Here is a 25,738-nt window from a genome sequence, read left to right as displayed (position 1 = left end):
TGAGCCAGATGTGGTAGTTCATGCCTGTAATTCCAGCACTGGGAAGTCGAAGCAGAATTGTCAGGAGGTCCAGGCCAGCCTGAGTTGCAGAGTGAGACTTTGTCTCCAAACCACATATGAGCAGCACACATCTCCCCTTGTCATATTCCATCTACTTATCCAAAGCCAGGATATGTCAGAGATACACACACCCACCTCTCCTCTCTTTTTCTTTTCTTTTTTGGATTCGGTTTTATTTAAAAAACAAAACAAAAAACAAAACCAACCAAACAACCCCCCCACCAACAAAACCAACCAACCAACCAACCAACCAACCAAACAAACAAACAAAACCTAGCTCAGTAAATTCAAGCTTATCAGGTGGTAATATAATAATGCTGAGAATGTAAGCATGGGTTTTGTTCTGTGGCTGTTCCTGTTCATATTTTTGGGTTCAAGGTCAGCTGATATCTAAGAATCTAAATAAAGAAATATAGTAAGAAATAGCCAGGTGATGATGGCACACACTTTTCATTCCAGTGCTCTGGAGGCAGAGACAGGTGGATCTCTGAGGTCAAGGACAGCCTGGTCTACAGAGTGAATTCCAGGACAGGACAGCCAGGGCTACACAGAGAAATCCTGTCTCGAAAAACCAAAACAAACTAACACACACACACACACACACACACACACACACACACACACACACAGAGGATATGTTACGTAGTGCAGTTTAAACATTATATGTCTAACTAAACATTATATGTAAGTATAATAGTTATATACGAATGTATGCATTTTTAATGTTTAGAAAAAATTCAATTAAATCAAGAGAAAAATAGTGTTGGTGAAATCTATTCATTAAAAGGCCAGAAAACATCTTTGTGGACTCTTGCCCATAGAGGTTATTTATATATTTGTTTTATTTACTCACTTTACATCCCACTCACTGCCATCTCCCAGTCCAGTCACCCCGTCCCACAATCCTTCCCTTCCTCTTCTCCTCTGAGCATGCAAGAGACTCGTTGGGTATCCCCCACCATTTACAATTGCCAGAAACTGGAAACAAAAATAAAAAGATTTCTCTTTTTATTGCACAAATACAGAGCAATTCCAAACTGCTGTAAGGGACAGAAAGCCCTGGCTCCAGGAATCTGTACTTCAAAGAGCAATACCATGCAAGACAAGTGTTTTCTTCTCTTGGTCCACCCACTGACCCAAGAATAATGCTGTGGGTAATGTCTTATTGCAAGATACTTCTGTAAGTCAGTGACTTTTATGTAGGTCACTCTAAGTCGATATTGCTAGCTATTTATTAACTGAATAATAGGCCAGTTGGACTATGGCTAATTGAATAATATTGGCATTTTTGTGAGCAGATTGTGAACAGAGTTCAGTTTGTAGGTGTGTTCATATGTTTGAGAATGTTGCATGTATTGTGCACATGTGTGGGGTATCTTCCTCAATTGCTCTTCACCTTTTCAAGGCATATACACCTTTTCAAGGGTATCTCACTGAACCTGAAGGTAGCCTATTTGGCTCAACTGGCCAGCCAACTCCAGAGATCTCCTGTCTCTGATTACAGACAGGCACATGCCACCACAATCCATTTAAAAAAAAAAGTGAGTGCTGCTCTGCCAGTTCAGGTCCTCATGCTATACTACCAGTTCCCATCTTCAAATGTGAAAACTAAAAACTCCTCCAGAAATCAACTGTGGATAAGCACAGGGCTTACATTCCGGAACATTTATTTTAGTTCAACTTGCTGAACTCAGAAAAGCATCCACACCCACCCAAGACTGCAAAGAACTCAGGAAGCATTCACAGTCAGCAGTGACTGTGACTATTAGCTCTTTGGTGACTATTAGTGCATTTTTTACGAGAACCAAGATTTTTCTCTGAATGCTTTTAGCATGGGTTTCCTCATAACCCTTCCCTCTAAAGGGCTACACCCCGCCCCCTAAGCCAAAGACTCCATGTGCCAGGCCAGCATTTACGTATCTAGAATTTTCTAAAGGATTTAACTGTGGTCCAGGCTCTGTATGTAAAGTAAATGTATTTAAACATCCGCGACTGCTCATTACACTGTACAGCAAGCAGAATGAACTCATGAACTATGTGTGTGTGCACATGGCAAGGCTGAGTGTGGAAATTACTCTCTACCCTTTTAACACTGGAGACAGAATGAGTGGGGTGTGGCCCCAAATTAGCCATCAGATTAACTTATAAAAAGAAATGGAGTGGGGAAATTCGTGATGTTTGCTGAATAAGGATGAAGTACTCAGAGTGGAGGCGAAGAAGGGAGGCAAGCCCTGCATGGTCACTACTCACTGGTTTATAAAAACGAGCCTCAGCCGAGCCTCCACCACAGTGTGTATTGTAGAGAAAACTGCCCTCTTCCAGACCAGCCCATGCACACAAATAGCCTCCCTAGAGGACGGTACTCAAGTAAGTGGAAACAGAGCAGCCACACGTTTTTATACAGGGAGTAAAATCAAGACAATTTTATTTACACTTTAGAAAGCAAATAGTCACAAAAAAAAAAAAAAAAAAAGTCCAGGAGCTTGGAGTGTTTTATTTTGTACTTTCTTTTAAGTGTAGGTCATCAGTGAATCATCTGCATAAACATTTTTCCTGGTGATAGTAATGAACCTCCGATTCAGAAACTTTAAAACTTCAAGTATCTAAAACGCACGTGAATTCCCCCAAGTTTTATCTATCATACATTCTCACAGTGATTAATTCGTTATCTAGACATCCTCACAGCAATTAGTCAGCTGACATGGAAGGTGAATTTGTTTTAAAGGAAAGTAAATCTTAACTAATTACACATCTCCCTGATCAGTAATCATTTTAACGGTACTATTTTTTTTAATGAAAGGCAAAATATGTGTATGTGGGGGAGGGGCTTAAATATTTTCACCATCCAGGCTAAGCACAAAATGTCATCAAAGAAATAACTAAACACCTAAGGCATACCTGCCACACTACCATCTTCCCCCTCTGATGAAGGGCTTTCCAGGGTCTCTGCATCTCCACCTGCCTCTACCAGGAAGGCCTGTGGCCCTGCCCCGTGGAACCAGCACGGGAGGACAACTGCTCTCTGCGCTCTGTCCTGCAGCCTGCAGTTGGATGTCCTGGACTTCACATGCAATTCCACAAGCTCAAGACACACTAGATAGATTCCCTCTAAGTCTTTTTTTAGTACAGTTTGGCAAATATCCCAAAATGAAATTCAACTCTAAGTTAAAAGTATCAAACAGAGATAGCGCTTAAGAGCCTCTGTGAGTTTCTGGGCTGTGTGGAGAGCTCAGGAATGGAGACCTGATTGTCCCCCCGCCCCCATGCAAGGGCTGCTAGCACCTGTCGCTCATCACGACAGAATAGTAACTGCAGATGGAGAAGGCCGAACAAGAGCAGGCACTGCTGGGAGTATCTTTAAAAGCCAACAACCCTGCCCTCCTCCACCTCGATCTCAGACACACTGGTGTCACCCCCCACTCTAACCCACAGTGACAAGAACAGCAAGCATTAAAACCAGACTGATCCAGTTTGTTCAGTGTTTCCCTCAGGAGACTCCAGTGCTGTCAGGTTTTTCTGTTTTCTTTTTCTACCTGTTGATTTGAAAGGCTTTTTGGTTTTCTTTTGGTTTCTAAGGGGAAAAGAAAAGGTTTATAAAGGTGTCTGGAGAGACTATGGCTAGATGGCCAAGTCACCTGGTCTGGCACGCCCGCTGCTGGACTTGCTGGACCTTCCTGGGTCCAGGAGGACTAACGGTGGAGAGTGCATCTCCACTGTAGTGGCCAAAGCCTGCTCCCCTTCCTCTGGCGTCACCACCAAGGCACTCTCCTCTAAGCTGCTACCACTGCTGTCAGTGAGTCCCTTGTGGCCATCAGGGCTGGATGCTGCTGAAGATGGCTTGCTAGCTGGAGTCTGCTGTTCTGCCACTCGGCTAGCCCAGTTCTGCTCTGTCATCAGGTGGTGGCCATTGTAGTGCTTGACCGGGTGACCTCTGCCTTGCGTATCGTTTAGGGTCACCACTGTGAAGTCTGCTGGTGGTAGCGGGGCCCCAGGAAACCCCGCGGCCTTTACCTGTACTGTGGGACAGGCAGGGTGTGTGTAATAAGGTGGGAATCCAATGGAGACGCTGGGTGAGCCAGAGCTGGTGGCTGTGGGTAGGGGGTCCAAGGGCTTTTGCCTGGCTTCTGAGGCATCTGGGTTGAAGTGGTTGGTAACTCCCTGCTTGAGCTTCTTCCAGCCCAAGTGATAAATCTCCAGCATGTTGAGCACCAGTGACGCACAGGCCACAGCCAGCATGAAGATGACAAAGATGGTCTTCTCCGTGGGCCTGGAGATGAAGCAGTCCACAGTGTTGGGGCAGGGCCAGCGGTCGCAGCGGTAAAGCGGCTTCAGCTGGAAGCCATATAGAAAGTACTGGCCCGCGATGAACCCCACTTCGAAAAGAGTCTTGAAGATGATGTTGAAGACGTAGGTCCGCAACAGCGCACCTGCGATGCGCACCTTGCCGCGGTCATCGCGCAGGGGCGGGTCCCGCGGGCTCCCTGTACGCATTGGCTCGCGACCATGACCGTGCTGAGGGTTGTCTCTCTTCAGCAGCTCCTCCTCCCGCTCTTTCTTCTTCTGCTCCATGCGCACTATGTGTAGCACGTGGCCCAGATAGATGAGGGTGGGCGTGGACACGAAGATGATTTGCAGCGCCCAGAAGCGGATGTGAGAGATGGGGAAGGCGCGGTCGTAGCAGACGTTCTCACAGCCTGGCTGCTGTGTGTTGCAGGTGAAGTCCGATTGCTCGTCACCCCACACCTCCTCAGCTGCTGCCCCCAGCACCAGAATGCGGAAGATGAACAGCACCGTCAGCCACACCTTGCCGATGACTGTAGAGTGCTCCTGAGCGTTCTCCAACAGCCGCCCCAGGAAGCTCCAGTCGCCCATTGCTCCCGACAGCTAACCTGCGAGGGGAAACACGGCTGTTACTACTGGAGAGAGTGCAGCATTGGGGTGGTGTCACTTCTGGTCCCACCAACGTCAGATCTGAAACAATTGGAGGCCTGGAGTGGACTACATGACTGTAATCCCAAAACCAGGGAGCCTGACCCCCGCCTCCCGCTCCCCATAATTCCTTGTATTACTACCACCACCACCATCATTGTTGTCATTCTTTAGTGGTAAAACTGTGCTAACAACCTGAGTTAGATCCTAAGAATTCACTTGGAAGAAAAGAACTAACTTCCTACACACTGGCCATGGCACATGTACACTTGCACCACACATATCATACATAGAGACACACAATAATAGTAATTAAAGAATTTCAAATGTGGGGTGATGGCAATTGATTTGTGTTTGCATTTTCTTGTCATTATCCCCAAACAATACAGTATGGCAACAATTCCATAGCATTTACAGTGCATCCAGAGATGATGTACATGATGTACAGTATACAGAGGGATGGGATGGGTTCTCTGCAAATACTGTGCCATTTTATAGAAGGGGCCTGGACACTGGTGATTTTAGGATCTGTGGGGGTCTTAGTATCTGTGGGGGGGAATCCCCACAGATACTGTGTATATCCTGCATTATCTTGCCAAGCAGGTGACATCAGCACCAATCATTGATATGACTCAACAGTAGGCAACTGTTGGCATCAGTGGCTTAACCAACCCCTGACCCGTCATTCCAGGGATGGAGAAACTGGGGTGGAAGGAAAGAGGAATGAGTCCCCTGTCTTAACTCTGGGTCTCTTTCTCTCCAGAATGCCTCTGCACACAGCTAGGGGACTAGCTAACCCCTGACCTGGGCCTTTGTGTTCCTATGAGATCAGAGAACATTTGCAAATGGCTGCCCTTCTGGGGCACAGTCTAAACTGAGCCTTGCTACGCTACCATTTCACCCATTATCTGCTTGCCTTTTCTTCATACCCACATTCTTTATAACACTTAAATGGAAGGCTTTCTTCTACTATTATAAAATTATAATATTTTGAGTATTATAAAAGCATTCATACCAGAAATAGATGACAGCTTTAAGAAAAAAAAATGCATTGGCACTCTTCAGGAGGCAGGAGGATTACCAAAAGTTCAATCATCTAGTTTATTTAACTAATTCCAGGCCAGCGAGAACTACCTATCAATACCTGTCTCAGAACAAACAAACTAACCACTGATAACATTCTACTTGATTATATTGTTTGCCCAAAACATGGACTAAGCATTCATTGTTCAAAAAAGAATAGATTCTAAATCTACTTAGAGTCACCTGGGAGATGGGTGACTGAGGGTATCTCCAGGGAAGATGAACCCAGAGGGCAAGCCCCACCCCTGTATGTGGACAGCAACATCCAAATTGGTTGGAGGACTGGACAGAGGGAAAAACAGAAACATAGGAAGGCAGCAGGACATGGGTTATAGTGTGAGCCACTTTCCTCTTTTGTGCCCAATCCCCATGCTGGACTGGACTCTCTAAAACTATTAGCTAAATAGATATTCTTCTTTTAAGCTGCCTTTCTGCTATCTTGTCATGGTGATGAGAAAAATGATTAACACAGTTACATTGCATTGTTTAGGGAAACCCACCAAAGACAAAACCTTCTTGTTGGGTCAGTCCACTGGGAGTTAGGGCTGACTGTGCTAGTATCAAACTGAGACCTCCAAGGCCACCATGAAGATGGAAGCAACTGGTAAAGGGTCAGTTTTCTCACAATTTTGGTAATTAACAGACCACCTAAAATCATCTCACCTATTATGTGTGCAATCTGTGCGATCACCATAGAAGCCCAAACTGGATACGTGAACAACACTGGGTGGGATAGCCCAAGAAGTACCCAGAGTTGGCTGACCATGGTTACCTCACTGCAACAAAGGCTTCAGTCCAATAGAGTAAGACCTGCAGCAACTAGGCACTCCAAAGCATTAGGGGCACATGGCATGTCTGCACTGCTGTGCTTGTGTTACAGAATCACACACACAGGTGCAGTATAGGTATTAGCATGATACTAGCAAAAGACAAGGGGAAGAGGCCCAGGGGCTTTGGATTTTGGGTGAACTGTGGAGGCTTGGGATAGAGCTCATGAAGGCATCTGGTGGTGCTCGGTCTGTGGGCATCACTGCTGCTGAGAACACTCCCAGAAAGATCTGTGGGCAGGAAGCCTTCTCCCTGTGAGCTTGGTCACTGAAGGGCTAACCATGATGCTCAATCTTGTCAACTCAATGAGCTTCCAAAGCACTGGGAAATAAACCTCCAGGCACGAGGGAGTTTCTAGATGAGGTTAGCTGGAGTGCGAGGGCCCACTCTACATGCAAGCTGCTCCACTGCATGGGCTAGTTTCCTGGGCTGAATGAAAAGGAAGAAGAGGGCTGAGGACCAGCATCCTCACTGGGGGTGCAACAGGGCCAGCTCAAGCTCCTGCCGACATGACTCCACCATGATGGACTGTATGTATACTTTTGAATTAGGAGCCAAAACAAAACCATTCCGTGCTTCAACTGCTTTTGTCAGTATTTAGTTGCAACAATGAGAAAAAGGAAACCAGAAACGGCCATGTGTCCATACACAGGGATGAGGGAGGAAGATGTGAGCCTTCTGTGAAAAGGCACAGGGGACAGAGATAGGAAAAGTTTCCTCATTGCTGCTGCTCACAGGGGTGGGCAGACCAGATACTTCACACTTCAATGAAAAGACAGCTCCCATGTTCTCATGGCCTCTCTGAGTGAGGAGAACCATCATGGCTGAAAGAGTATGTTCCAGCATCTAGCAGAACCCAGAGAGTGCTTCACTTGGAATTTTAAGATGCTAAGTGACAATCAGTGAGTACAGAGCCTGCCTCACAAGCATGAGGACCTGAGTTCAGATCCACAGAGCCTATGCAAAAAAGCAGGCTTGGTTGTACCTGTCTGGAACTCTAGTGCTGGGCTAGGAAAGGGGGTACATAGATCTCTGGAGCTCCTGGCAAGCCAGCCTAACTTATTGGAGAGCTTTGTGTCCAGCAAGAAATCCAGTTTGAAAAGATAAGGTGAACAGCAACATGGAAGATACTTGAGGACTTCAGACACACACACACACACACACACAAACACACATACACACTTATACACACATACACACATATACACACACATACATGCACACACACATACTCACACATATAAACACATACACACAGAGGCACATATAAATACAATACTAAACAATCTTTCGAATTAGAAAGGATATTTGAACTGGAGTGTTTGCTCAGTGGTTAAGAACCCACATTTGATTCCAAGCACACACATGGCAAGTCTGTAACTTTAGTGCCAGGAGATCCTATGTACACATTCTTCTGGCCTTGTAGGCACCAGACACTTGCATGGTACATAGACATACTTGTAGACAAAACACTCAGGCACATAAATTAAGAAAATGAATAGATCTAAGACTTTAAAAAATATTTATTTGAATGGAAGTCAGAAAAGAATTTACAGGAGTCAGGTCTCACTTTCCACCCTGTAGGTCATGGGATCAAACTGAGGTAGAACAACTTGACAGCAAGCTCCTTTACCCTTTGGGCCATCTCTTTTAAAAAAATAATCTTTTAAAGATTTATTTTATGTGTATCAAAGTTTAGCCTGCATGTCTGTATACCTCATGCATGCCCGGTGCCTTCAGTGGACAGCGAGGGTGTCATATTCCCTGGAACTGGAGTTACAGATGGCTGTGAACCATCATGTGTGTGCTGGGAACTGAACCCAGGTACTCTTCAAGAGCAACAAGTGTTCTTGATAGTTGAGGCCTCTCTCCAGCCCCCAGTATTCCAGCTTTGGTGCTAATCTTTAAGAATAGGCTTGGGATTAAATAAAACTTCACTTACTAGCAGTCTAAAGAAACAGCTAAATATTAACCTCAAGCACACTTCCAATGTTCTGCTTATCGGGTTAAGATCTAAAATAAAATCTTACTATTGACAAATCCCATATTTCCTATCCTTATTATGACACACATTGCTCTGAATGGCCTTAGAAGGTAAAGCATTGCACTTCAAAGACTTAAACTGCTGTACAGGAAGCAGCCACTCCCCTTCCTGAGAGATGCCAGGGATCCGTTGTAGCTTCCAGTCAACCCTCAATCTACTCACTCAGAGCTGTCCCTAGAAGGAGAGGTACTCACCTGCCCAAGACTATCAGGAAGGCCCCTTACCAGGGTTTCAATACGTTTCATATGTTAGGGTGGGACCTTTAAGAGGTGGAGCCTAATTCAAGTCCTTAGGTCATGGGAGGGGGCGGGCCTGATCCCAGGGGAGGGGATTAAAATCTGTGCTTTAAGTTTAAGAATTCTTCTGAGAAATGTCTTGGAACCATTTGCTTTTCTTTTTTAAACAATTTGCTTTATTCTTAATTATGTATATATGTGTGTGCTGTGTGGGCATGTGTAGGTGCCCATAGAGTTCAGAAGAAGGTATACAGATCCCCTGGAGGTGGAGCTATATACTACAGGCTGCTGTAAGCCACTGGCCCAAAGCCACCGGCCCAGTGCCACCAGTGCTGAGAACTGAACTCAGGACCCTGCATGAACAGCACGTGTTCTTAACTGCTGGGCATCATCCCAACCAGGGTTGGCTTCCTAAGAAAAGACTGTTCTGTGTGCTGATGCTTCCTCTTCCAAGATGAGTACAGACATGATGCCTGCTGTGGTTGTTTGAATAGCAATGGCCCTCATAGACTCGTATATTTGAATGGTTGGCCCGTAGGGAGTGGTACTATTAAGAGGTGTGGCCTTTTGAGTAGGTGTGCCTTGTTGGGGGGAGCATGTCACTGTATGGGGTGGGCTTTGAGGTCTCCTATACTCAAGCTAAGCCCTCTGTGAGATTCGGTCTCCTCCTGCTGCCTGTGGATCCAGAAGTAGAACTCTCAGCTCCTTCTCCAGCACCAGGTCTGCCTGCATGACTCCATGCTCCCACCATGATGATAATGGACTGAATCTCTGAAACTGTAAGCCAGCTCCAATTAAATGTGTCCTTTATAAGAGCTGTCCTGGGCATGGTGTTTCTTCACAGTAATAAAAACCCTAAGATATGGGAGATGGACCTTGTAAGCATTAGTCAGTAAGCCTAAGGGAAGAGTCAAGAAAGGCCCAACATCATCACTGTCACACTGCAGGGCTGCTAAATCAACCTTGCCAGCTGCTTCCAGAGTTTTTATAATGAGATATTATAAAAAAAATCCACTATTGGTTCAAGTTACATTTTTTTTTCTTATCTGAGTAAGGCCAGACATAAATGAAAATTTATGGTTCATTTACAATTACTGAAAAATAAAATTCACATGATCCATAACTACTGAAATGTGTACTAATACTAATGAAATATAATTTTAATCATATTAAAGACACAAAGAAACACTGCTGCTGTAATGGTAAGTGATAGACACAGTCTGATGCTGTCACTTCACGCACGCTCAGACATGCACTCAGAGACGGGAAGGAGCCACACTGAAGGAGTTATGGTTTCTGGTAATAGGGTGCTTCCTCTCTTTCTTTTCCATAACAATAATTCACATTCAAAACTACAACATTCACAGCCATTGCCAAATGTGATGACACAGGACCATGTGATGGGTCCTAGGACCCAACAGACTGAGGCCAGTCTAGGAACACTGAGAGACTTGCTCTCACAAAATGAGGAAGACCTTGGGCAACAGCTCTAGCTCAGTAGGTAAGGGGTTTGCCTTATAAACAGGAGGACCTGAGTTCAATCCCCAGAACCCATGGAGGCTGCAGGTATAATGGCGCCCATGCTTGTAATCCCAGCACTGGGGAGGCAGAGGACCCGGAAGCTTACCTGCCAGCTGGTCTAGCCTAACCAGTGGGCTGTATACTAATGAGAAACCCCGGCTCAAAGAAAGTAAATATAATTTCTAAGGATGCCACCAGGGTTATCCTTTGGCCTCCACACACTACAGATCACCTTGGGCCACATACAAACAAGAGTACGTGCAACCATGCACACATGAGTAAGCACAACTGTACACACATGAACACATGTCTGTGCACACATGTATAAAAACAAAATCAAATCAAGCTGGACAGAGTGGCTCCTTGCCTGTATGTAACTTGGGAGACTGCAGGAAGATTGTCATGAGGTTGAGGCCAGCCTGGGCTTCATAGTAAGGTCCAAGCCAGCCAGGATAAGAGTGAGATCCTGTCTTAAAATATCAGGACACAAACAAGCAAAAAGACCTATGGCCCTGCCTCCTGTCTTCCGACACTCCAGCTTTTGAAACAAGCCAGCTGACTCCCCTCTATTGCCCGCTCCTTCACGCACTTTAACTGCACCTGTGATGAGCAGACAAACCGCAGAGGCTGTTGGGAGATGAAGTCCTGGAGGCCCACCACCAGTCCTGAGAGTGTGGATGATGAACGAAGGCCAAGATGAGCCCTGCTATCCCAGTGCCAAAGAGGACTTGCTGGATAGTCCTCAGATAAATGTGGGCAGGCCCCTGGAGGGGACTGTGGGACCCTAGCCTTGTTTCCTCTCTGTCGCTCAGCTGATGTCAGCACCACAGTCTTGAAACTAACACTGTGAGTAGTATGCCTCAGATATAGTAAAACATGCCTGACTGATATGGAAGGCGGCCCAAGTGTATCCTCTTCACTGACAGGAACTCCTTAACTCTGTGAGGCGCTTACAGTTTAATGACAGGATACTGTACCCAGCATTATAACAGCACTTTAAACAGTCACATGCTGTATAGCAACACTGTGGTGACTGACACACTGCAGAAGGATAGGGTCCGGACAGATTGCATCACCTGGTGATGGCATGCTTGCTTTAGTTTATATACCTAAGCTCTGTAGTCACTCTATGACAACATAAACCTGTGGTAGTTGTCAGAACAGGTGATCTATGATGATGGTAGGTAGGTAGTGGGGCTACATACTGCCTGGATGTGATGTTTATCTCTGTTAAATGGCGCCTGGTTACTCAGTACAACTTAGTTGGAAAAAAAAAAAAAAAAAACTGAAGGCCAGGCATGGTGGCCCATGTACATAATCCTAGGACGTTCATGTTCCTGGGAATTAGAGGCAGGAATATCAGAAGTTGAGTAAACTGGGCTACTTAGTGAGTCTGAATATCAAACAAGCCTTCAGTTTCCAAATCTTTGGGCTGCTTTCGTGGCGCTTGGCAGCTCTATTTCTTTCCAACAGTTGTGTAATTGTGTTGGTTTTCTGGTCAGATCAAATGGTGGCTACTCTACAGCAGGGGCAGCCTGGGGTTCATCCCTGATGCACAGGACATCCCTGATGCTGGACAGTTTAAGACATAGCATGTCTTTAAAAAGAATCTGTCTCTGCAAGATAAGGTGGCACACATCTGCAATGCCCTGAAATCCTTGCATTCAGGATTTTGCATTCAGGAGGATGTAAGTTCTAAAACAAAAGTAAAGAGAGACAAAAAGAAATAATACACACACACACACACACACACACACACACACACACACAAACAAGAGAAAGAAGAAAAGGAAAGAAAATGGATTAAAAAAAAAAAAGAAGATGTATTTTATGTGTATGAGTGGTGTGTGTGTGTGTGTCTGTATGTGTGTCCCCTGGCTGGTTTTATGTCAGCTAAAACCATCTGAAGGGAGAGAACATCAACTGAGAAGATGCCTCCATAAGATCAGGCTGTAGGCAAACCTGTAGAGCATTTTCTTAATTAGTGATTGATGGGGGAGGGCCAAGCTCACTGTGGGTTGTGCCACCCCTGGGCAGTCTTGGAGTCTACAAGAAAGCAGGCTGAGCAAGCCAGTAAACAGCACCCCCTCCATGGCCTCTGTATCAGCCCCAGCCTCCAGGTTCCTGCCCTCCCCAAGTTGCTTTTGGTCATCGCAGTTCATCACAATAGAAACCCTGACTTAGTCTGTTTATCTTAGTTTCATGCCTAGAACCTGAAGAGGCCAGAAGAGGGCATCTGATTCCTGGTCCCTGGGAGCTGGAGTCACAGATGGTTGGGAGCCACCACAGGACTGCTGGGGACTGACCCCTGGTCATCTCCAAGTGCATCAGACACTCATAACTGCTGAGTCCCCTCTCTGCCCCCTTGCTTTGTTTTTACTGTTGTTGGTTTGCATTTTGTTTTGTTTTGCTGGTTTGTTGTAGCTTCTGCTGACAAGCACCTAGTGACAATCTGCCTACTTCAGCTTCCCACAGGCTGTGACCACAGGGGCAGGCCACCACACCCAACCAACTACATCTAGAGAGGGATTTCAGAGAAATGGGTGGTTAATACTCAAATGAGCGGTAAGGGAAAGCTTGGGGGAGCAGCAGAATTAGGGGTGAGATTTGGAGTACTGTCTCTTGATAGAAGACAGCAGAGCCACGGATGTGGAACCGGTGTGACCTGGTATGATGGCACCAGATCTGGGATTAGAAAGCGGTGACTGAGTGTCCCCCTAACTCTGTAAAACCAGCTGCTCTACCGATATTACACCCACACTGCTAAGCACACTTCAGGTACAGTCATGTGCTGTGTGACATTCCAGGTAACAGGGACTAGGAATACTGTAGAACTATTGCTGTGTCCGGTATGTGTATGTCAATGTCAGACCCAAGAAAGGACATCAAAGAACGGTGCCTTTGAGGGCCTGTGACCATGTGGGGGAAGGTGGTACTGGATTGGGCAAGGTAGGGAAGACACGAAGACTCGCCGAAGATGAAACCCCAAAGGGCTGGGTGCTGTGCCTTGGCTGTAGGCCAGATGGGGGTCTCCAGAGAAGTCAGTGCATTTGGGTTTTAAATTCTTGGAGTCTGTGCTCTGATAAATGGTTTTTCTTTCCTTTGTTCTGTTCCTTGTCCTCATTTCCCTTCAATTTTGTAGAAAGTTGCTTCACAAACTTCTTCCCCTTTTTCTTCTCTTCCTCTCTTTCTGTTTCTTTTCTTTTTGCTTAAAGACAAGGCCTTACTTTGTAGCCCACACTGACCTCAAACTCATAATTCTCCTGCCTCAACCTACTGTGTAGCTGGGGATTTAGTAGCTTAGCAGTGGTCAGGCATCTCCTACAGTGTCTAAAAGTCAAAATGGGGCTATCAGGTGGCACAGGACCTGGGAAGGTCTTGAGGGCAAAGGGACACTGAGGAATACCACTCCTGATTCAGAAGCCAGCAGAGGGCTTTGATGAACCCTGTGTCAACATTTTTAAAGGGTGTTTAACATGGATGAAGCCAAGACTCTTTGATCTCAGAAGAAGTAGGCTACCAACAGTCCTCAGATGACCAGACTAGCAGGAAGGTAGGAATGAGAGTCTAATCATGGGGTTATAAGGCGGTAGGTGGGAATAAATGGGGCAGTGGGAAAGGGCACTTACTTAATAAACCCATAATTAAAGGAGGAGTCAGCTCAGTCACAGAGAGGGTCAGGGCCCCATTGAAGATTTTTTCAAGCCATGGAAGCCATAGATATAGGACATCAGAGGATGGGGTTAACAGGAACATTGAGGGCAAAGACACATGGAGTCTTCTTTCCCAATAGCAGTGGAGAAAGCTAGTGTGGGAAGGAACCTTCCCTGAAGTGTAGACAAGACTCTGTCAGTGAGGTGAAGCCTCAGTTCCCAAGGGAATGAGTTTGCTGAGAACTCACAGAGAGGAAGCAAGGTCCCACTTGTTTCTCCTCATAGCCAGAGGCTGCAGCCAAGGGCAGAACGCAGCCTGGAGAGAGTGCTGCTGCTGTTCTACTCTGGGCCTCTCAGGGCTGAGGGACTGAAGCTTTCCCCACAGCACAAGTCAAGTCAAACTGCCAGAACAGAAGTTGGGAACAGGGGTTCGCATGGCCCGAGAGCAAGAGGAGACAACTAAGGTGGGGACATGACTGTGAAACCCAAAGAGAGAGCCTCAACTGCAGGGCACAGCATCCCAGGAAGTGACAGAGTAGCCCTACCAGGCATGAGGGATGGGAAGAGAGCACAGAAAGCCAGGAGGAGCCAGGCTGCAGTAGGAGAGACAGGGACCTGGTTCTCATTTATGGAAAGACTTTGAGGGATTGAATGGAGTGACACATTTTGTCCAGAACATTCCTGGGACACCTCCTGTCTCTGTGTCCTGAATGTCCTAGAGGGGAGCACAGAAGCTTAGAGGGCCTCTTTTTGAGGACCCCTTTGCTGCCATCTAAAGAGGCCACTCCCAACAGGACAGGTGGTGAGACAGCTGAGCTTGCCTGATCACGATAAAGAGACATCTGGAGGACTGGAGCGGACCAGACAGGGGCTGGGGTGGACAATGGAGCTCATGACTCCAACTAGAGGAACAAATACACTCTTTTCCAAGGTGGGCCATCAGAGAAGGGACAATAGGGAAGACCATGGAGACTGTGGATTCTATTTGGGACACATGAAGTTTGAAGTGCCTTAGGTGGGCAAGTGTCCAAGCTTGAGGTCCCATCTGGGAGTTGTCACCAAGCAGAAGGTATTTAAAACCTCCAAGCTGGGTGTGGTGGCACAGTCCTATAACCACAGCACTTTAGAGACTAAAGGAGATTAAAAGTTCCATACCACCCTGGGTATGGAAGAGACACCCTATCTTTAAAAAAAGTCAAAGTAAAAAAAAAAAAATGAAAATTTCAGAATAAATGTAGATCAATCAGAGGCAGAAGGAAGGTGACTGACATCTGAGTCTGGAGATCACTGATGTCTACAGAGTAAGAACAGGGGACCGGCCAGGCAGCTGACTGCAAGTCTTAGGGTTTTTTTTTAAGATTTATTATCTTATGTGTATTAATGTTTTGTTTGCATGTATGTATATCAAGTGCATGTATGATGCTCTTCAAGGTCCTAAGAGGGTGTGAGGTTCCCTGGGACCGGAGTTACAGATGTCTGTAAATACCATGTGGATGCTAGGAGTTGAGCCTGGGTCCTCTGCAAGTGTTCTTAACCACTGAGCCAATTCTCCAGCCTTAGGAAGCCCAAAATTTATTAAGATCACAGAATGGTATTGGAGTTGACAGACTGAATGTGTAGCGTTCTTTATTTCCTTTTACAATAATATTGTAGAGCCGATATAACTGGGGCAGGGTTAGAGAGCAGTTTTGTGTGACGTGTGTGTGACAGCCTGGCACACCACTGAGTGTAATTTTAAGAGTCCTATAATCCAGAGTTCTATTTTCAGATAGTAATGTCTGCCTGGGTTTGAAAGAGAGAGGGGCGGTTCAGGAAATCATTTTTTTCTGCTCCTGATTTGGGATACACTCCTAGGGAACTGGTGGACTGAACTTTTCACAGATATGAACCAGATATAAATGGGCTGATGTAGCAAACTCGTTAGTCATGGAAAACTGAAAGACTTTACCATTAACTTCTATCCCATATTTACTCATTTCAAGCTTTCATCCCTGAGACAGTACAGTTGGCCTTCTAGACTCTCAGAAGAGAAATAGTTTATAAATTGTATCTATAATATACAGACATCCTTGTCATTGTTTGCCAAATTATACATTATGGCAACTCTTTATATCGCACTGATATGGGCTGGGCACTGGAAGTCACCCAGAGATAGTCCAAAGCACACGGGAGGACGTGTGTATAGGCAGCATGGTATGTTACACACGTAGGATTTGAGCATCATGGACATCTGGTCATGTGGTCCTGGATTCCATCCCCAGTGGATAACCAGGGATGACTACACCTGATACCTGGCACAGGACTCCCAGCCTTGTTCTCCAAACATGTCTTGACTATTTGGGGCCTTTATTTCTTCAATATGAAATTGGAATACAACATGTCAGTTCCATAAAAATCTGAAACTATGATTTCAAATGGGAACACATGAATTTTTTTAACTGAATTCAGCTCCTCGTCATGTTGTTCCTCCACAGTAAGCACAGCCATTCCCTGTTGGCACAGAAACTCTCTGATGATCATCTAGTGCTTTGGATCTTGATGTAGAAGAGCTTGCACTTATTCTATTGGGTTTATTTCTAGATGCTTGAGCACAGTAAGCACATCCATTCCCTGTTGGCACAGAAACTCTCTGATGATCATCTAGTGCTTTGGATCTTGATGTAGAAGAGCTTGCACTTATTCTATTGGGTTTATTTCTAGATGCTTGAGAAGTGTGTGTGTGTGTGTGTGTGTGTGTGTGTGTGTGTGTGTGTGTTCTAAATAGTTTTAAATTTTCCTGATTGGTTATCATTAGTACTTGGGGAAATGAGCTGTTGGTTTGTTTTGGGCAGTACTGGGGATGTAACCCAGGGCTTTAGGAGCCTGGCAAGCACTTTACACCCAGCCTGGGTATTCTTGTTATGTACTAATCTTGTATGCAGCAGTCTGTTAGGAAGTCCTAAACAGAGCTAGTAGGAGATCCCTTTGGGTTCACTATGTAATTATGCAGACTCAACATATCTGCTATTAAACATAGATGGTTGCCCTTCCTAATTCTTCCTATATGTTTGATACTATGTTATTTCTTTTCCATGTTGTTTTAGACCAAATAGACAAGGGAGCATGGTGACATCTACTCTTGTTTCTGAATTCAACATAAAAGCTTCTAACGTGTGATTAGTGTTTTAATTTCTTTTATAATTTTGTGAGACATGGACTCATGTAGTTCAGGCTGACCTCAAACTCACTATGTAGTTGAGGCTAGCTCTGAACGTTGGATCCTCCCGTTTTTATATTCTACATGCTGGGACCACGGGCATGCACAAGGAAGGCTGGTACGCATTTGTCTTTAATTTCACATGTTCATTTTTATCGGGCTAGAGCAGCATCTGGCCCTGGATGGCTGTAGATTCCGGGCCCCCTTGGTTTCCTACGTCACCACTCAGTACTGGGTTTAATACGGTGTTCTTTCTTTCTGAATATATTTGAGTTTTAGCTGGTGATCATAGTACTTCCAGGGTGTTTATTTCAAGACTTACAAGTAATAATCAAGAAAACTCATATTCTATCATTTTACTTTAGACTTAGTCATGCCTAAGATGGACCAATTTTTGTGTTATCATTATATTTTGATATATAAGTTATTAAGCCCAAAAGGTTAAATTCTCTGAAGCATCTCATGTAAGAAAGTCTCTTACAGGAGCTTGGGACTAGTGTCTTTCTCTGAGGATGGTGGCAGGAAGATTTCATTAATAGCTCTTGGCTTGCAGGATTGCTATATCTCAAGTCAATTTTGCCTTTCGGAAAAATTTCCACTGCTTATACATTTTAAATTTGTTAACAAATTAATTGTAACGTTAGCTTATGATTTCTAAGGTGTGCCATGGTGGAGCGCATCTTTAATCCCAGCAGTCAGGAGACAGAGGCAGGTGGATCTCTATTAGTTCAAGCCTAGCCTGATCTACAGATCAAGTTCCAGGCCAGCCAAGGTTACAGAGTGAGACCCTGTCTCAAAACAAAACAAAAACAACTAACTAACCAAAACAAACAAAAAGCCAAACAAAACAAAAACAGAAAACAAAAACCAAACAACAACAAAGATACTAAATCCAGTGGTACTTGTATTAAAGTTTATATTTTAAAATGCTAAGTCTTTCATACCTGTTTTTGTTTGTTTTCTCTTTTGGAGCCAACTTTGGTAGCTTAAAAAGAATGGGTAAATGCCAATTTTACTATTTACCAGTAAAATATACATAAAATGGCATCCCTTACTTTAGTGTAAATGTATTTATTATTAGTTCCAGTAGTTTCTAGCCTGCCCCCTGTTTTGGAAAGCATTGTTAGTGGTTGGATACAGTCACTCTGCTAGCAGGCTACTGCCATCTTTTTTTTTTCAAGATTTATTTATTTATTTGATATATGTGAGTACACTATAGCTGTCTTCAGACACACCAGAAGAGGACACTGGATCCCATTACAGATGGTCAGGAGCTGGGAACTGAACTCAGGTCCTCTGGAAGAGCAGTCAGTGCTCCTAAGCACCGAGCCATCTGTCCAGCGATCTAGCCCTTATTTTAAACGGGAAAAAAATGCACATTTTTTATCAAACTTATACTATTTTTTAAAGTTTTTTTTTAAAGTGTATGTGCATGTGTGTGCGTGTGCATGTGTATGTGCATGTGCTTGTGTGTGTACAGGTGTCAGTGGGTGCCAGAAGGCTTCAAGTCCCCTGAAACTGGAATTACAGGTGGTTGTGCCTGACAAGGGTGCTGGGAGCTGAATTATGGTCCTCTGCAGAAACAGCACAAGCTCTTAAATATGGAGCCAGGTTTCCAGCCCCTTAGGGTATTTATTGAGACCAAGGTCTTGTTTTGTAGTCCATGGTGGCCTTGAACTTGTGTCAGTCCCCCCACTCCTGCCTTCTGACTGCCACCACTCCTGAAATCTTTACTTAACTTTTAATACTCTCATGCTCTACGTGGAAAGATCACTCTCTCCTAGAACCCATGATGCAGTGAAATTATAAACAGTTCTTTGTCCACATTTCTATCCTGATCTGGCTCCCAATCACTGTCAGAATATCACTCCAGTCAAATAATAAAGCTTCAGAAAGACAAGATTATATTTAAATTATACTGTTTTCAATTCATGTATATACAATTTGCCTCTCCTCACCTCATGGTGGAAACCATACCTAGCATCGAGTGTACTCCAGCCAAGCACACAGCCTCTGAGCTCCGACCTGGCCCTGAAGCTAGACTTCTAACCTACGTGGATTACTTATGAAATAATTGCGTAGGAAGCACTTGTAATGGTGTGCACTAGCGGTGTTCTCATACTCAGAGGACAGACCTTGGGTGTCACTCCTTTGAAGACAGAGTCTCTTACTGGTGCTCAGCAAGGAGGCTGGACTGACTGGCCCGAAAGTCTCAAGTATCTCCTGTCTGTTTGTCCACCACTAGGAGCACAAGTGTGTGACACCATGCTGGACCTTTTTTTTAATTAACTTTTTTGGTTTTACTGTTTGTATTTGGGGGGGGGGTGGTATGGACATACACCAGTGCATGCACAGAGGCCAGAGAGGACACTATGTGACTATGTGTCTTGTTTTATTGCTGACCACTTTACTCTCTCAAGTCAGCAAGCCCATGGGCATGCTCATGGCCATTCGTGGCTTTTTATGTGGGTGCCGGGGAACTGAACCCAGGCTCTCAGGCTTGCATAGCAAATGCTTTTCCCTGCTGAGCCACCGCTCCAAGCTCCTGCCTGGCACTGATACATAGGGTCTGGGTATTCAATCCTCACGCTTGCAAGGCAGGCACCTGACTGGATGATGTTATTCAGCCTAACATTGAATTCCTGTGCTGGAACAATCCTCTACCTCAGTCTCCCTGGTAGCTGGGACTGCAGGGACACCACCACACCCGGCTACTACGAGAGAGCTAATTTGTCAGTAGTGGAAACAAGTGCTCATTTAAATATAAAAGTCTTGGGGCTGGAGAACTGGCTCAGTGGTTACAAGTGCTTATTGCTCTTCAAAGGATGGTGGTTTCAAAAGTTCCCAGCACCCACATGGTGGCTCACAACCACCCATAATTCCAATTCCAGGGCATCTGATGCCCTCTTCTGACCTCCAAGGGCACCAGGCAAGCATGTATAATGTACACATATCCATTCAGGCAAAAATCTAAAAAAAAAAAAAATGTTTAAAACTAAAGGTCTTTACTTCTTTGTATTGAAGAAGGGCAAGTTAACAATACACTTACTTTTTAAATTGAACTCTTTCTTCTTCAGATACTTGAATAAAATAAATATTAAGTGGCCTTTTCTACAGAGTTTTAAACATCAACAGAATGCTAGCAACTGGCCACACCTCCAAGGCTTGCTGTCATGTGTCACACTGGAGCCTTTGACATCCAGGGCCCCCATCTTCTACCCTGGCCAACCCTCCAGTTCCCTGTGCTGGTTACTAAACAGTGCTGCAAGTCTTTAAATGACTTCTGTGAAAGAGCCATGAAACCCAAGAGAATCGTCACTTAGCAAAACATTTCACTAAACATCATTTGTTCATTTCAAAGGACTCACTTCAACTTTTCCCTCCAAGTGTAATAACTGAACAATGAAAAAGTAATTACCTTCAAGTGAAATGGAACTCACCGACACTCTACTTTCTAAGGGATGGTTTGGGCAAGGATATATTGCAGTAAAAGAAACCATGGGATGCTCTAATATACTAGAGATCTCAGCAGGCTCTTGGTATGCTTAAAATGACTAAGTCGGGAAGCCTGGTTGGCTTCTCTAGCATGCACCCTGTAAACAATTAAAAGGTAGTTTCCCTGTGTGGCCAGAGTGATGTCATCTGGAGTCCTACCTGCTGCACCTGGCATAAAGAAACAGCACCATGACACTAAGAACCTTGGAAGTGTCTCATTTATCTTCCTCATTTACAGCCCAGGAGCTGGCAGCCCAGAAAGGGTATTGAGATTTGCCCAAGGTTGCACAGCCCATAGTGCCAATGACAGCAAGGAACCTCATCTGCAACTCTTGGTCACACTCCGGTCCACATGCCTTCGGGGACGCGGCAGGCAGACTGCTCAGGTTCCAGACATTGCCCTTTGCATCCTGTCACAGTTATACCCTTGAACACACGTGTTAAGGCAGACAGGCCACAGTACAGTATGAGCGTTGCCAGTGAGAGTGGCTACAGGGGTACTTCCATCAAAGTTCCCAGGGGCTGATGGGATGGCTCTCCAGGTAAACTGAGCAAGCCGGATCGTGCACATTTAGTCGATGGGCTAAGCAAAAAGTTAGATCGGCTGTGATAAGGCAGGATCAATGCTACAGTCTGGCTGGTCCTCTTACACCATGTGTGCTGTGACTCACACGCCATACACACATATATTCAGACTCCCTAAAAGGAATTAAGGACAGCCCAGTGACCTTGTTCATCTTGTCACTGGAAACATCATTTTAAATGCAAATATTTCTACTCTTAGTGAACAAACTCCACACCTCAATAGTTATAGAATGTTATTGTCTACTTTTATAATAAACATAAACTGTATGTCAAAATATTTGGGTTTTCTTTTTCCAGCTTGTCAGGGAACTCATGCAGTCTAGGATGTCCTCAGACTCACGACAATCCAGCCCCAGCTTTCCAAGTGCTGGGATTCAAGGAACGAGGTTCTATGCCCAGCTAAAATACTCATTTTTAAATTAACAAGAAATAGATTTTCATAAATAGACTAGCATTAATTTATAGAGATGATGGCGTAGGTGGTCTGAAGAAAAAAATGAGCAACTTTCATACTTAGTACCGTTAGTTTGTAAACGGTCTAAATAAACTGATAATTCTTCAATAAAAGAATAAAGTACATGAGCCAGAAATGGTGGCAGAGGCCATTAATCCAGCGCCCAGAGGCTAAGGCAGGCAGGTCTCTGTAGGTTGGAAGTCAGCTTTGCCTACATAGAGAGTCCTAGGTAAGCTAGGGTTACTGTTTCAAAGACCCTGTCTCAAAACAAAAACAAAAAGATTAAAATACACAAGTATAAAAACAACTTCACACTTCTGAAGTTGTGGCAGCTTTTTAAAAGCCAGCTCCGGACTACTAATTACCATTGAGGGAGAATTTTCCACCTTGTAAGAATGAAAATGTAGATGATATTTTATTATTTTCCTGCCTTTATGCATTATACTGAAACCACAAGCAGACTGTTTCCAAGTGCTGTTATGGCCCCGTGAACCAGAGTGGGTGCTTTTTCTCTCTCTGGGAAACATCACGTGTCTCCCATGTACAGCTGTGTGCTGTACGTGTTGTGAACACTCAACAAGACTGTGGTCCTTGCCTCCGGAGATTGGTTTTCAGGCTGTGGAAGAGGCAGGCATGGGGAAAATGGATAGAAATACAATACAGACCCTGGCTGCCTAGTCCTGGGGACCCGCAGAGGACAATGAACAGACACAGGTGAGTCCAGCCATTAGTTGAGTTTGCCTAGGCTTCTTCACATCCAGATCCTAGAACCAGGTTTTCCGCACAAGTGAAAAAGGCTTCCTGAGGATTTCAGTTCACTGAATGCCCTTACACATGCTGGCAAATTACGAATGTGTGTGTTTATTAATGTGCGTGGGACTGCGGCACGGTGAAGATCCTAAGGCTGTGTGTTTTAGGCACTGTCAGGCATGTGTTCAAGCAAAGCAGGACATAGTTCTAATTTTCTACATAAGCCAGGCTGGCTGCAAGGAAGTTTCAACCCCATCATATGTCATATAGCTATGAAAAATGAACAGAAAAACCTGACATTTTAGTATCATTCAGGAAAATTTGTTAAAATTCTTTCCTTATCAACAAAGACTCAACCTTTGTTCCCTGCCATTTTAAAACCCGACCAGCCACGTGTTGGTCAGCAAATTGCACTGTCTGTCCCCGTGGGACCGTTTTTTATAAACTGCTTCACACTACAGGGCAGAGAGTTGCCCTGTTTGATGCTTATCTCAACAGAGGCCAAACTGCTGAGCCAAGGGAATTTGTGCCAAGTTAGCTCATTTTTACTTTGAACACAACTGATATTTAGAAAAGTCCCTCCCTTACTCCAGTTTAATCTTTCCATGTTTGTCTTGCAATATATTTCACGGCACCACAGAAGGGCAGTGTGTGAAGTGATGCACAGATTACAAATCACCCACCATAGTTTTGAATGCTAAGGGAGAGCCGGTGTGAAATTCACTTCCCGGCTGTTTTATACAACCGCTGTTAAGTGGCACGTTTTGAAGGCATCTTGATAAAAGGAAAACTGGAGAGCTGAAGTCCCTTCCACAAATATTCAGGAACCAAGACGGCTGATCAAGAGGGTGATTTCTAGCCACCAGTGTAAAGAATGGACAGAAAGCAAGCAGCTGCCCAGCCACTGGAATTTAATGTCACTACAAGTCTCTTAATTAAAAGATTATTGTAGAAGGGAGGTAAGGTCGCTCTTCCGAACATGTTCATTCTTGACTCGTGCACGGCATCTCACACATACAGATCAAGAAGCTGGGCCGTGGTGCTAACTAAAGTATTTAAGAAGAAAAATAAACTTCAAAAAGTTTCTTCCGAGCAAAGCGAGCCCACCTTGTTTCTCTCCAATCCAAACACTAAGAATGTTCGGGGACACTCGCAGCCACTGCCTGCAGCTGGGGCGGCGGCTAAAATGACCTTAGGATCCCTGCTGTTTGGGGATAGGGATTGGTCGCTTTCCCTAACCCAAGGGCATACTATCTCTGAGACAACCTTCTCAACCCAGCTTTGGCTGTCCATCAAAGAGAGCAGGCGCTCCGCCCAGGTCTTTAGGAGCCTAGAAGAAGAGTAATCATTCCCAAAGTTTATCAAAGTTTCCCGAGGCTCAGCTCCCCAGCCCTATGGCACCGCACAACAATCCAAAAGATCACGAAAGCCTCCCAAGATCGGGGAGCAACAGGGCCTTGCCCAGGGGTGGCAGCGCCGGGTCCGGCCACCCCCCACCCCCGCCCCTGCTGCCGGGTCCCCAATATGGTCCTGGGGCTCCCAGTCTACCTTACCCCGCTCTGCCGCGGCGGCACCGGCGCTTCTCGTCCAGCCGGGCTCAGCCTGCTCTGTAAAGGAGGCTCCCTCTTCACTCGTGCGGCGCCCCTTCTTCCCACGAGCGCCCCGCGCCAGGGCCGAGCTTCTCCGCCCCGGCCGCCATCCCCACCGCCGCGGTACGTCCCGCACTTGGAGCCGCACACCACTGAGTTCGCCACGCCGCCACGCCCTCGCCCTCGCCACCTCCCACCCTGCCAGCCACGCCCCCCGCCTCGCGCAGGCCACGCCCCCCGCGCCCTCGCAGGGTCCTATCTGGGGAAGCTGGCACCTGCTCCTCCTCGGGTGCCCGCATCTTCGGGCGCCGCCTGCACTCCAGTGCGCACCACGCGCGCTCCTCGTTGGGGTTCCCGCAGCTCGGCCGATCCGCGGCATGTGTAGGACGGGGCTCCTGGCCGCAGACACCCCAGGGCCGGGTCCTGTAGGGCTGGAGTGGACAGCCGGGCGCAAGGCACAACCGACTGCCAGGGCGGCCTGGGCGATGCGCGTGTGGGCGTCGGGAGGGCGCCTGGGTCGCGCCCGAGTGTCGCCGCCTGGGGATGCAGACTTGTTCCTCGGGCGAGCCCCGGCCGGAATCCCGTCTCACCCTGGCGGGTAGAGACACCCCCGCGGGCAACACGCTATAAATAGCGGCCGCCAGCCTGCTGCCAGGCGGACACAAATTAGCTGACAGCTCCACGGATTCTAATTTTTTTTTAAATAACTTGTTCCAAGGCGCTTGAAACTTGGCATGGCCTGAAGTGTTGGGGAAGATGTCCCTGCAGGCAACTTGTTCCAGACCGTCTTGGGGGTGAGATGGCAGAGTGTGGGCCAGCTAGCCTGTCCACATCGGGGTGAGGCTTTTAATGTGTCTGACTCTCGGAGTCTCTCTTTTTGAGAGTCATAGGACACCGAGAGGGACAGAATCCTGGCCTTGTCTCTTTCCTCTGGCTTCCTAGGGTCTAGCAGGGGGCTTGAACAGCAGCTAATCATTAATAAATAATAATTCACTGAATTTTGGTGGCAATTTTGAAATTCCCTTTATGAGTGATGGATTTATTTTAGAAGTACGGGAAACTGCATTTCTGGTTGTTTTACAGTCCTCCTAAAGACTCCATTACTTCATTAAAAAGTTTGGCTCTATTTGGATTTGCAATCAGCTAACAGTGAAGGATTCACATGTTCTGTTCAGATCTGAATTTAAGCGTATTCCAACTAGAAAGAAAACAAAGCTTGTAAAGACACGTGAAGCCCCTCCTGCAGCACTTGGTAACACATGGATTCAGTTTTGTTTTATTTTGTTTTGTCTCTTAGACAGGATCTCTGGTAGCG

At 45.7% G+C, this 25,738-nt stretch overlaps 1 protein-coding gene across 1 annotated transcript; it reads right to left on the bottom strand.

Moving 5' to 3' along the window:
• Positions 1-2,468: 2,468 nt before the first annotated feature.
• Positions 2,469-24,605, bottom strand: Gja3 (gap junction protein alpha 3). The gene is made up of 2 exons (XM_034499173.2): positions 24,388-24,605; positions 2,469-4,949 (listed from the first exon to the last, which is right to left on the bottom strand). Exon 2 carries the CDS (start codon positions 4,930-4,932, stop codon positions 3,679-3,681), a length of 1,254 nt encoding a protein of 417 aa, XP_034355064.1. The 5' UTR covers positions 4,933-4,949; positions 24,388-24,605; the 3' UTR covers positions 2,469-3,678.
• Positions 24,606-25,738: the final 1,133 nt, after the last annotated feature.

The sequence above is a fragment of the Arvicanthis niloticus genome, chromosome 3, assembly GCF_011762505.2.
Source record: "Arvicanthis niloticus isolate mArvNil1 chromosome 3, mArvNil1.pat.X, whole genome shotgun sequence".
NCBI classification, from domain to species: Eukaryota; Metazoa; Chordata; class Mammalia; order Rodentia; family Muridae; genus Arvicanthis; species Arvicanthis niloticus.
Note: the sequence above shows the minus strand (reverse complement) of the source record. Positions and strands in the feature narration are given on the sequence as shown.

Excerpts from the sequence above, each read along its gene's own strand:
- Gja3 (XM_034499173.2), bottom strand. The coding sequence starts at position 4,932 with ATGGGCGACTGGAGCTTCCTGGGGCGGCTGTTGGAGAACGCTCAGGAG.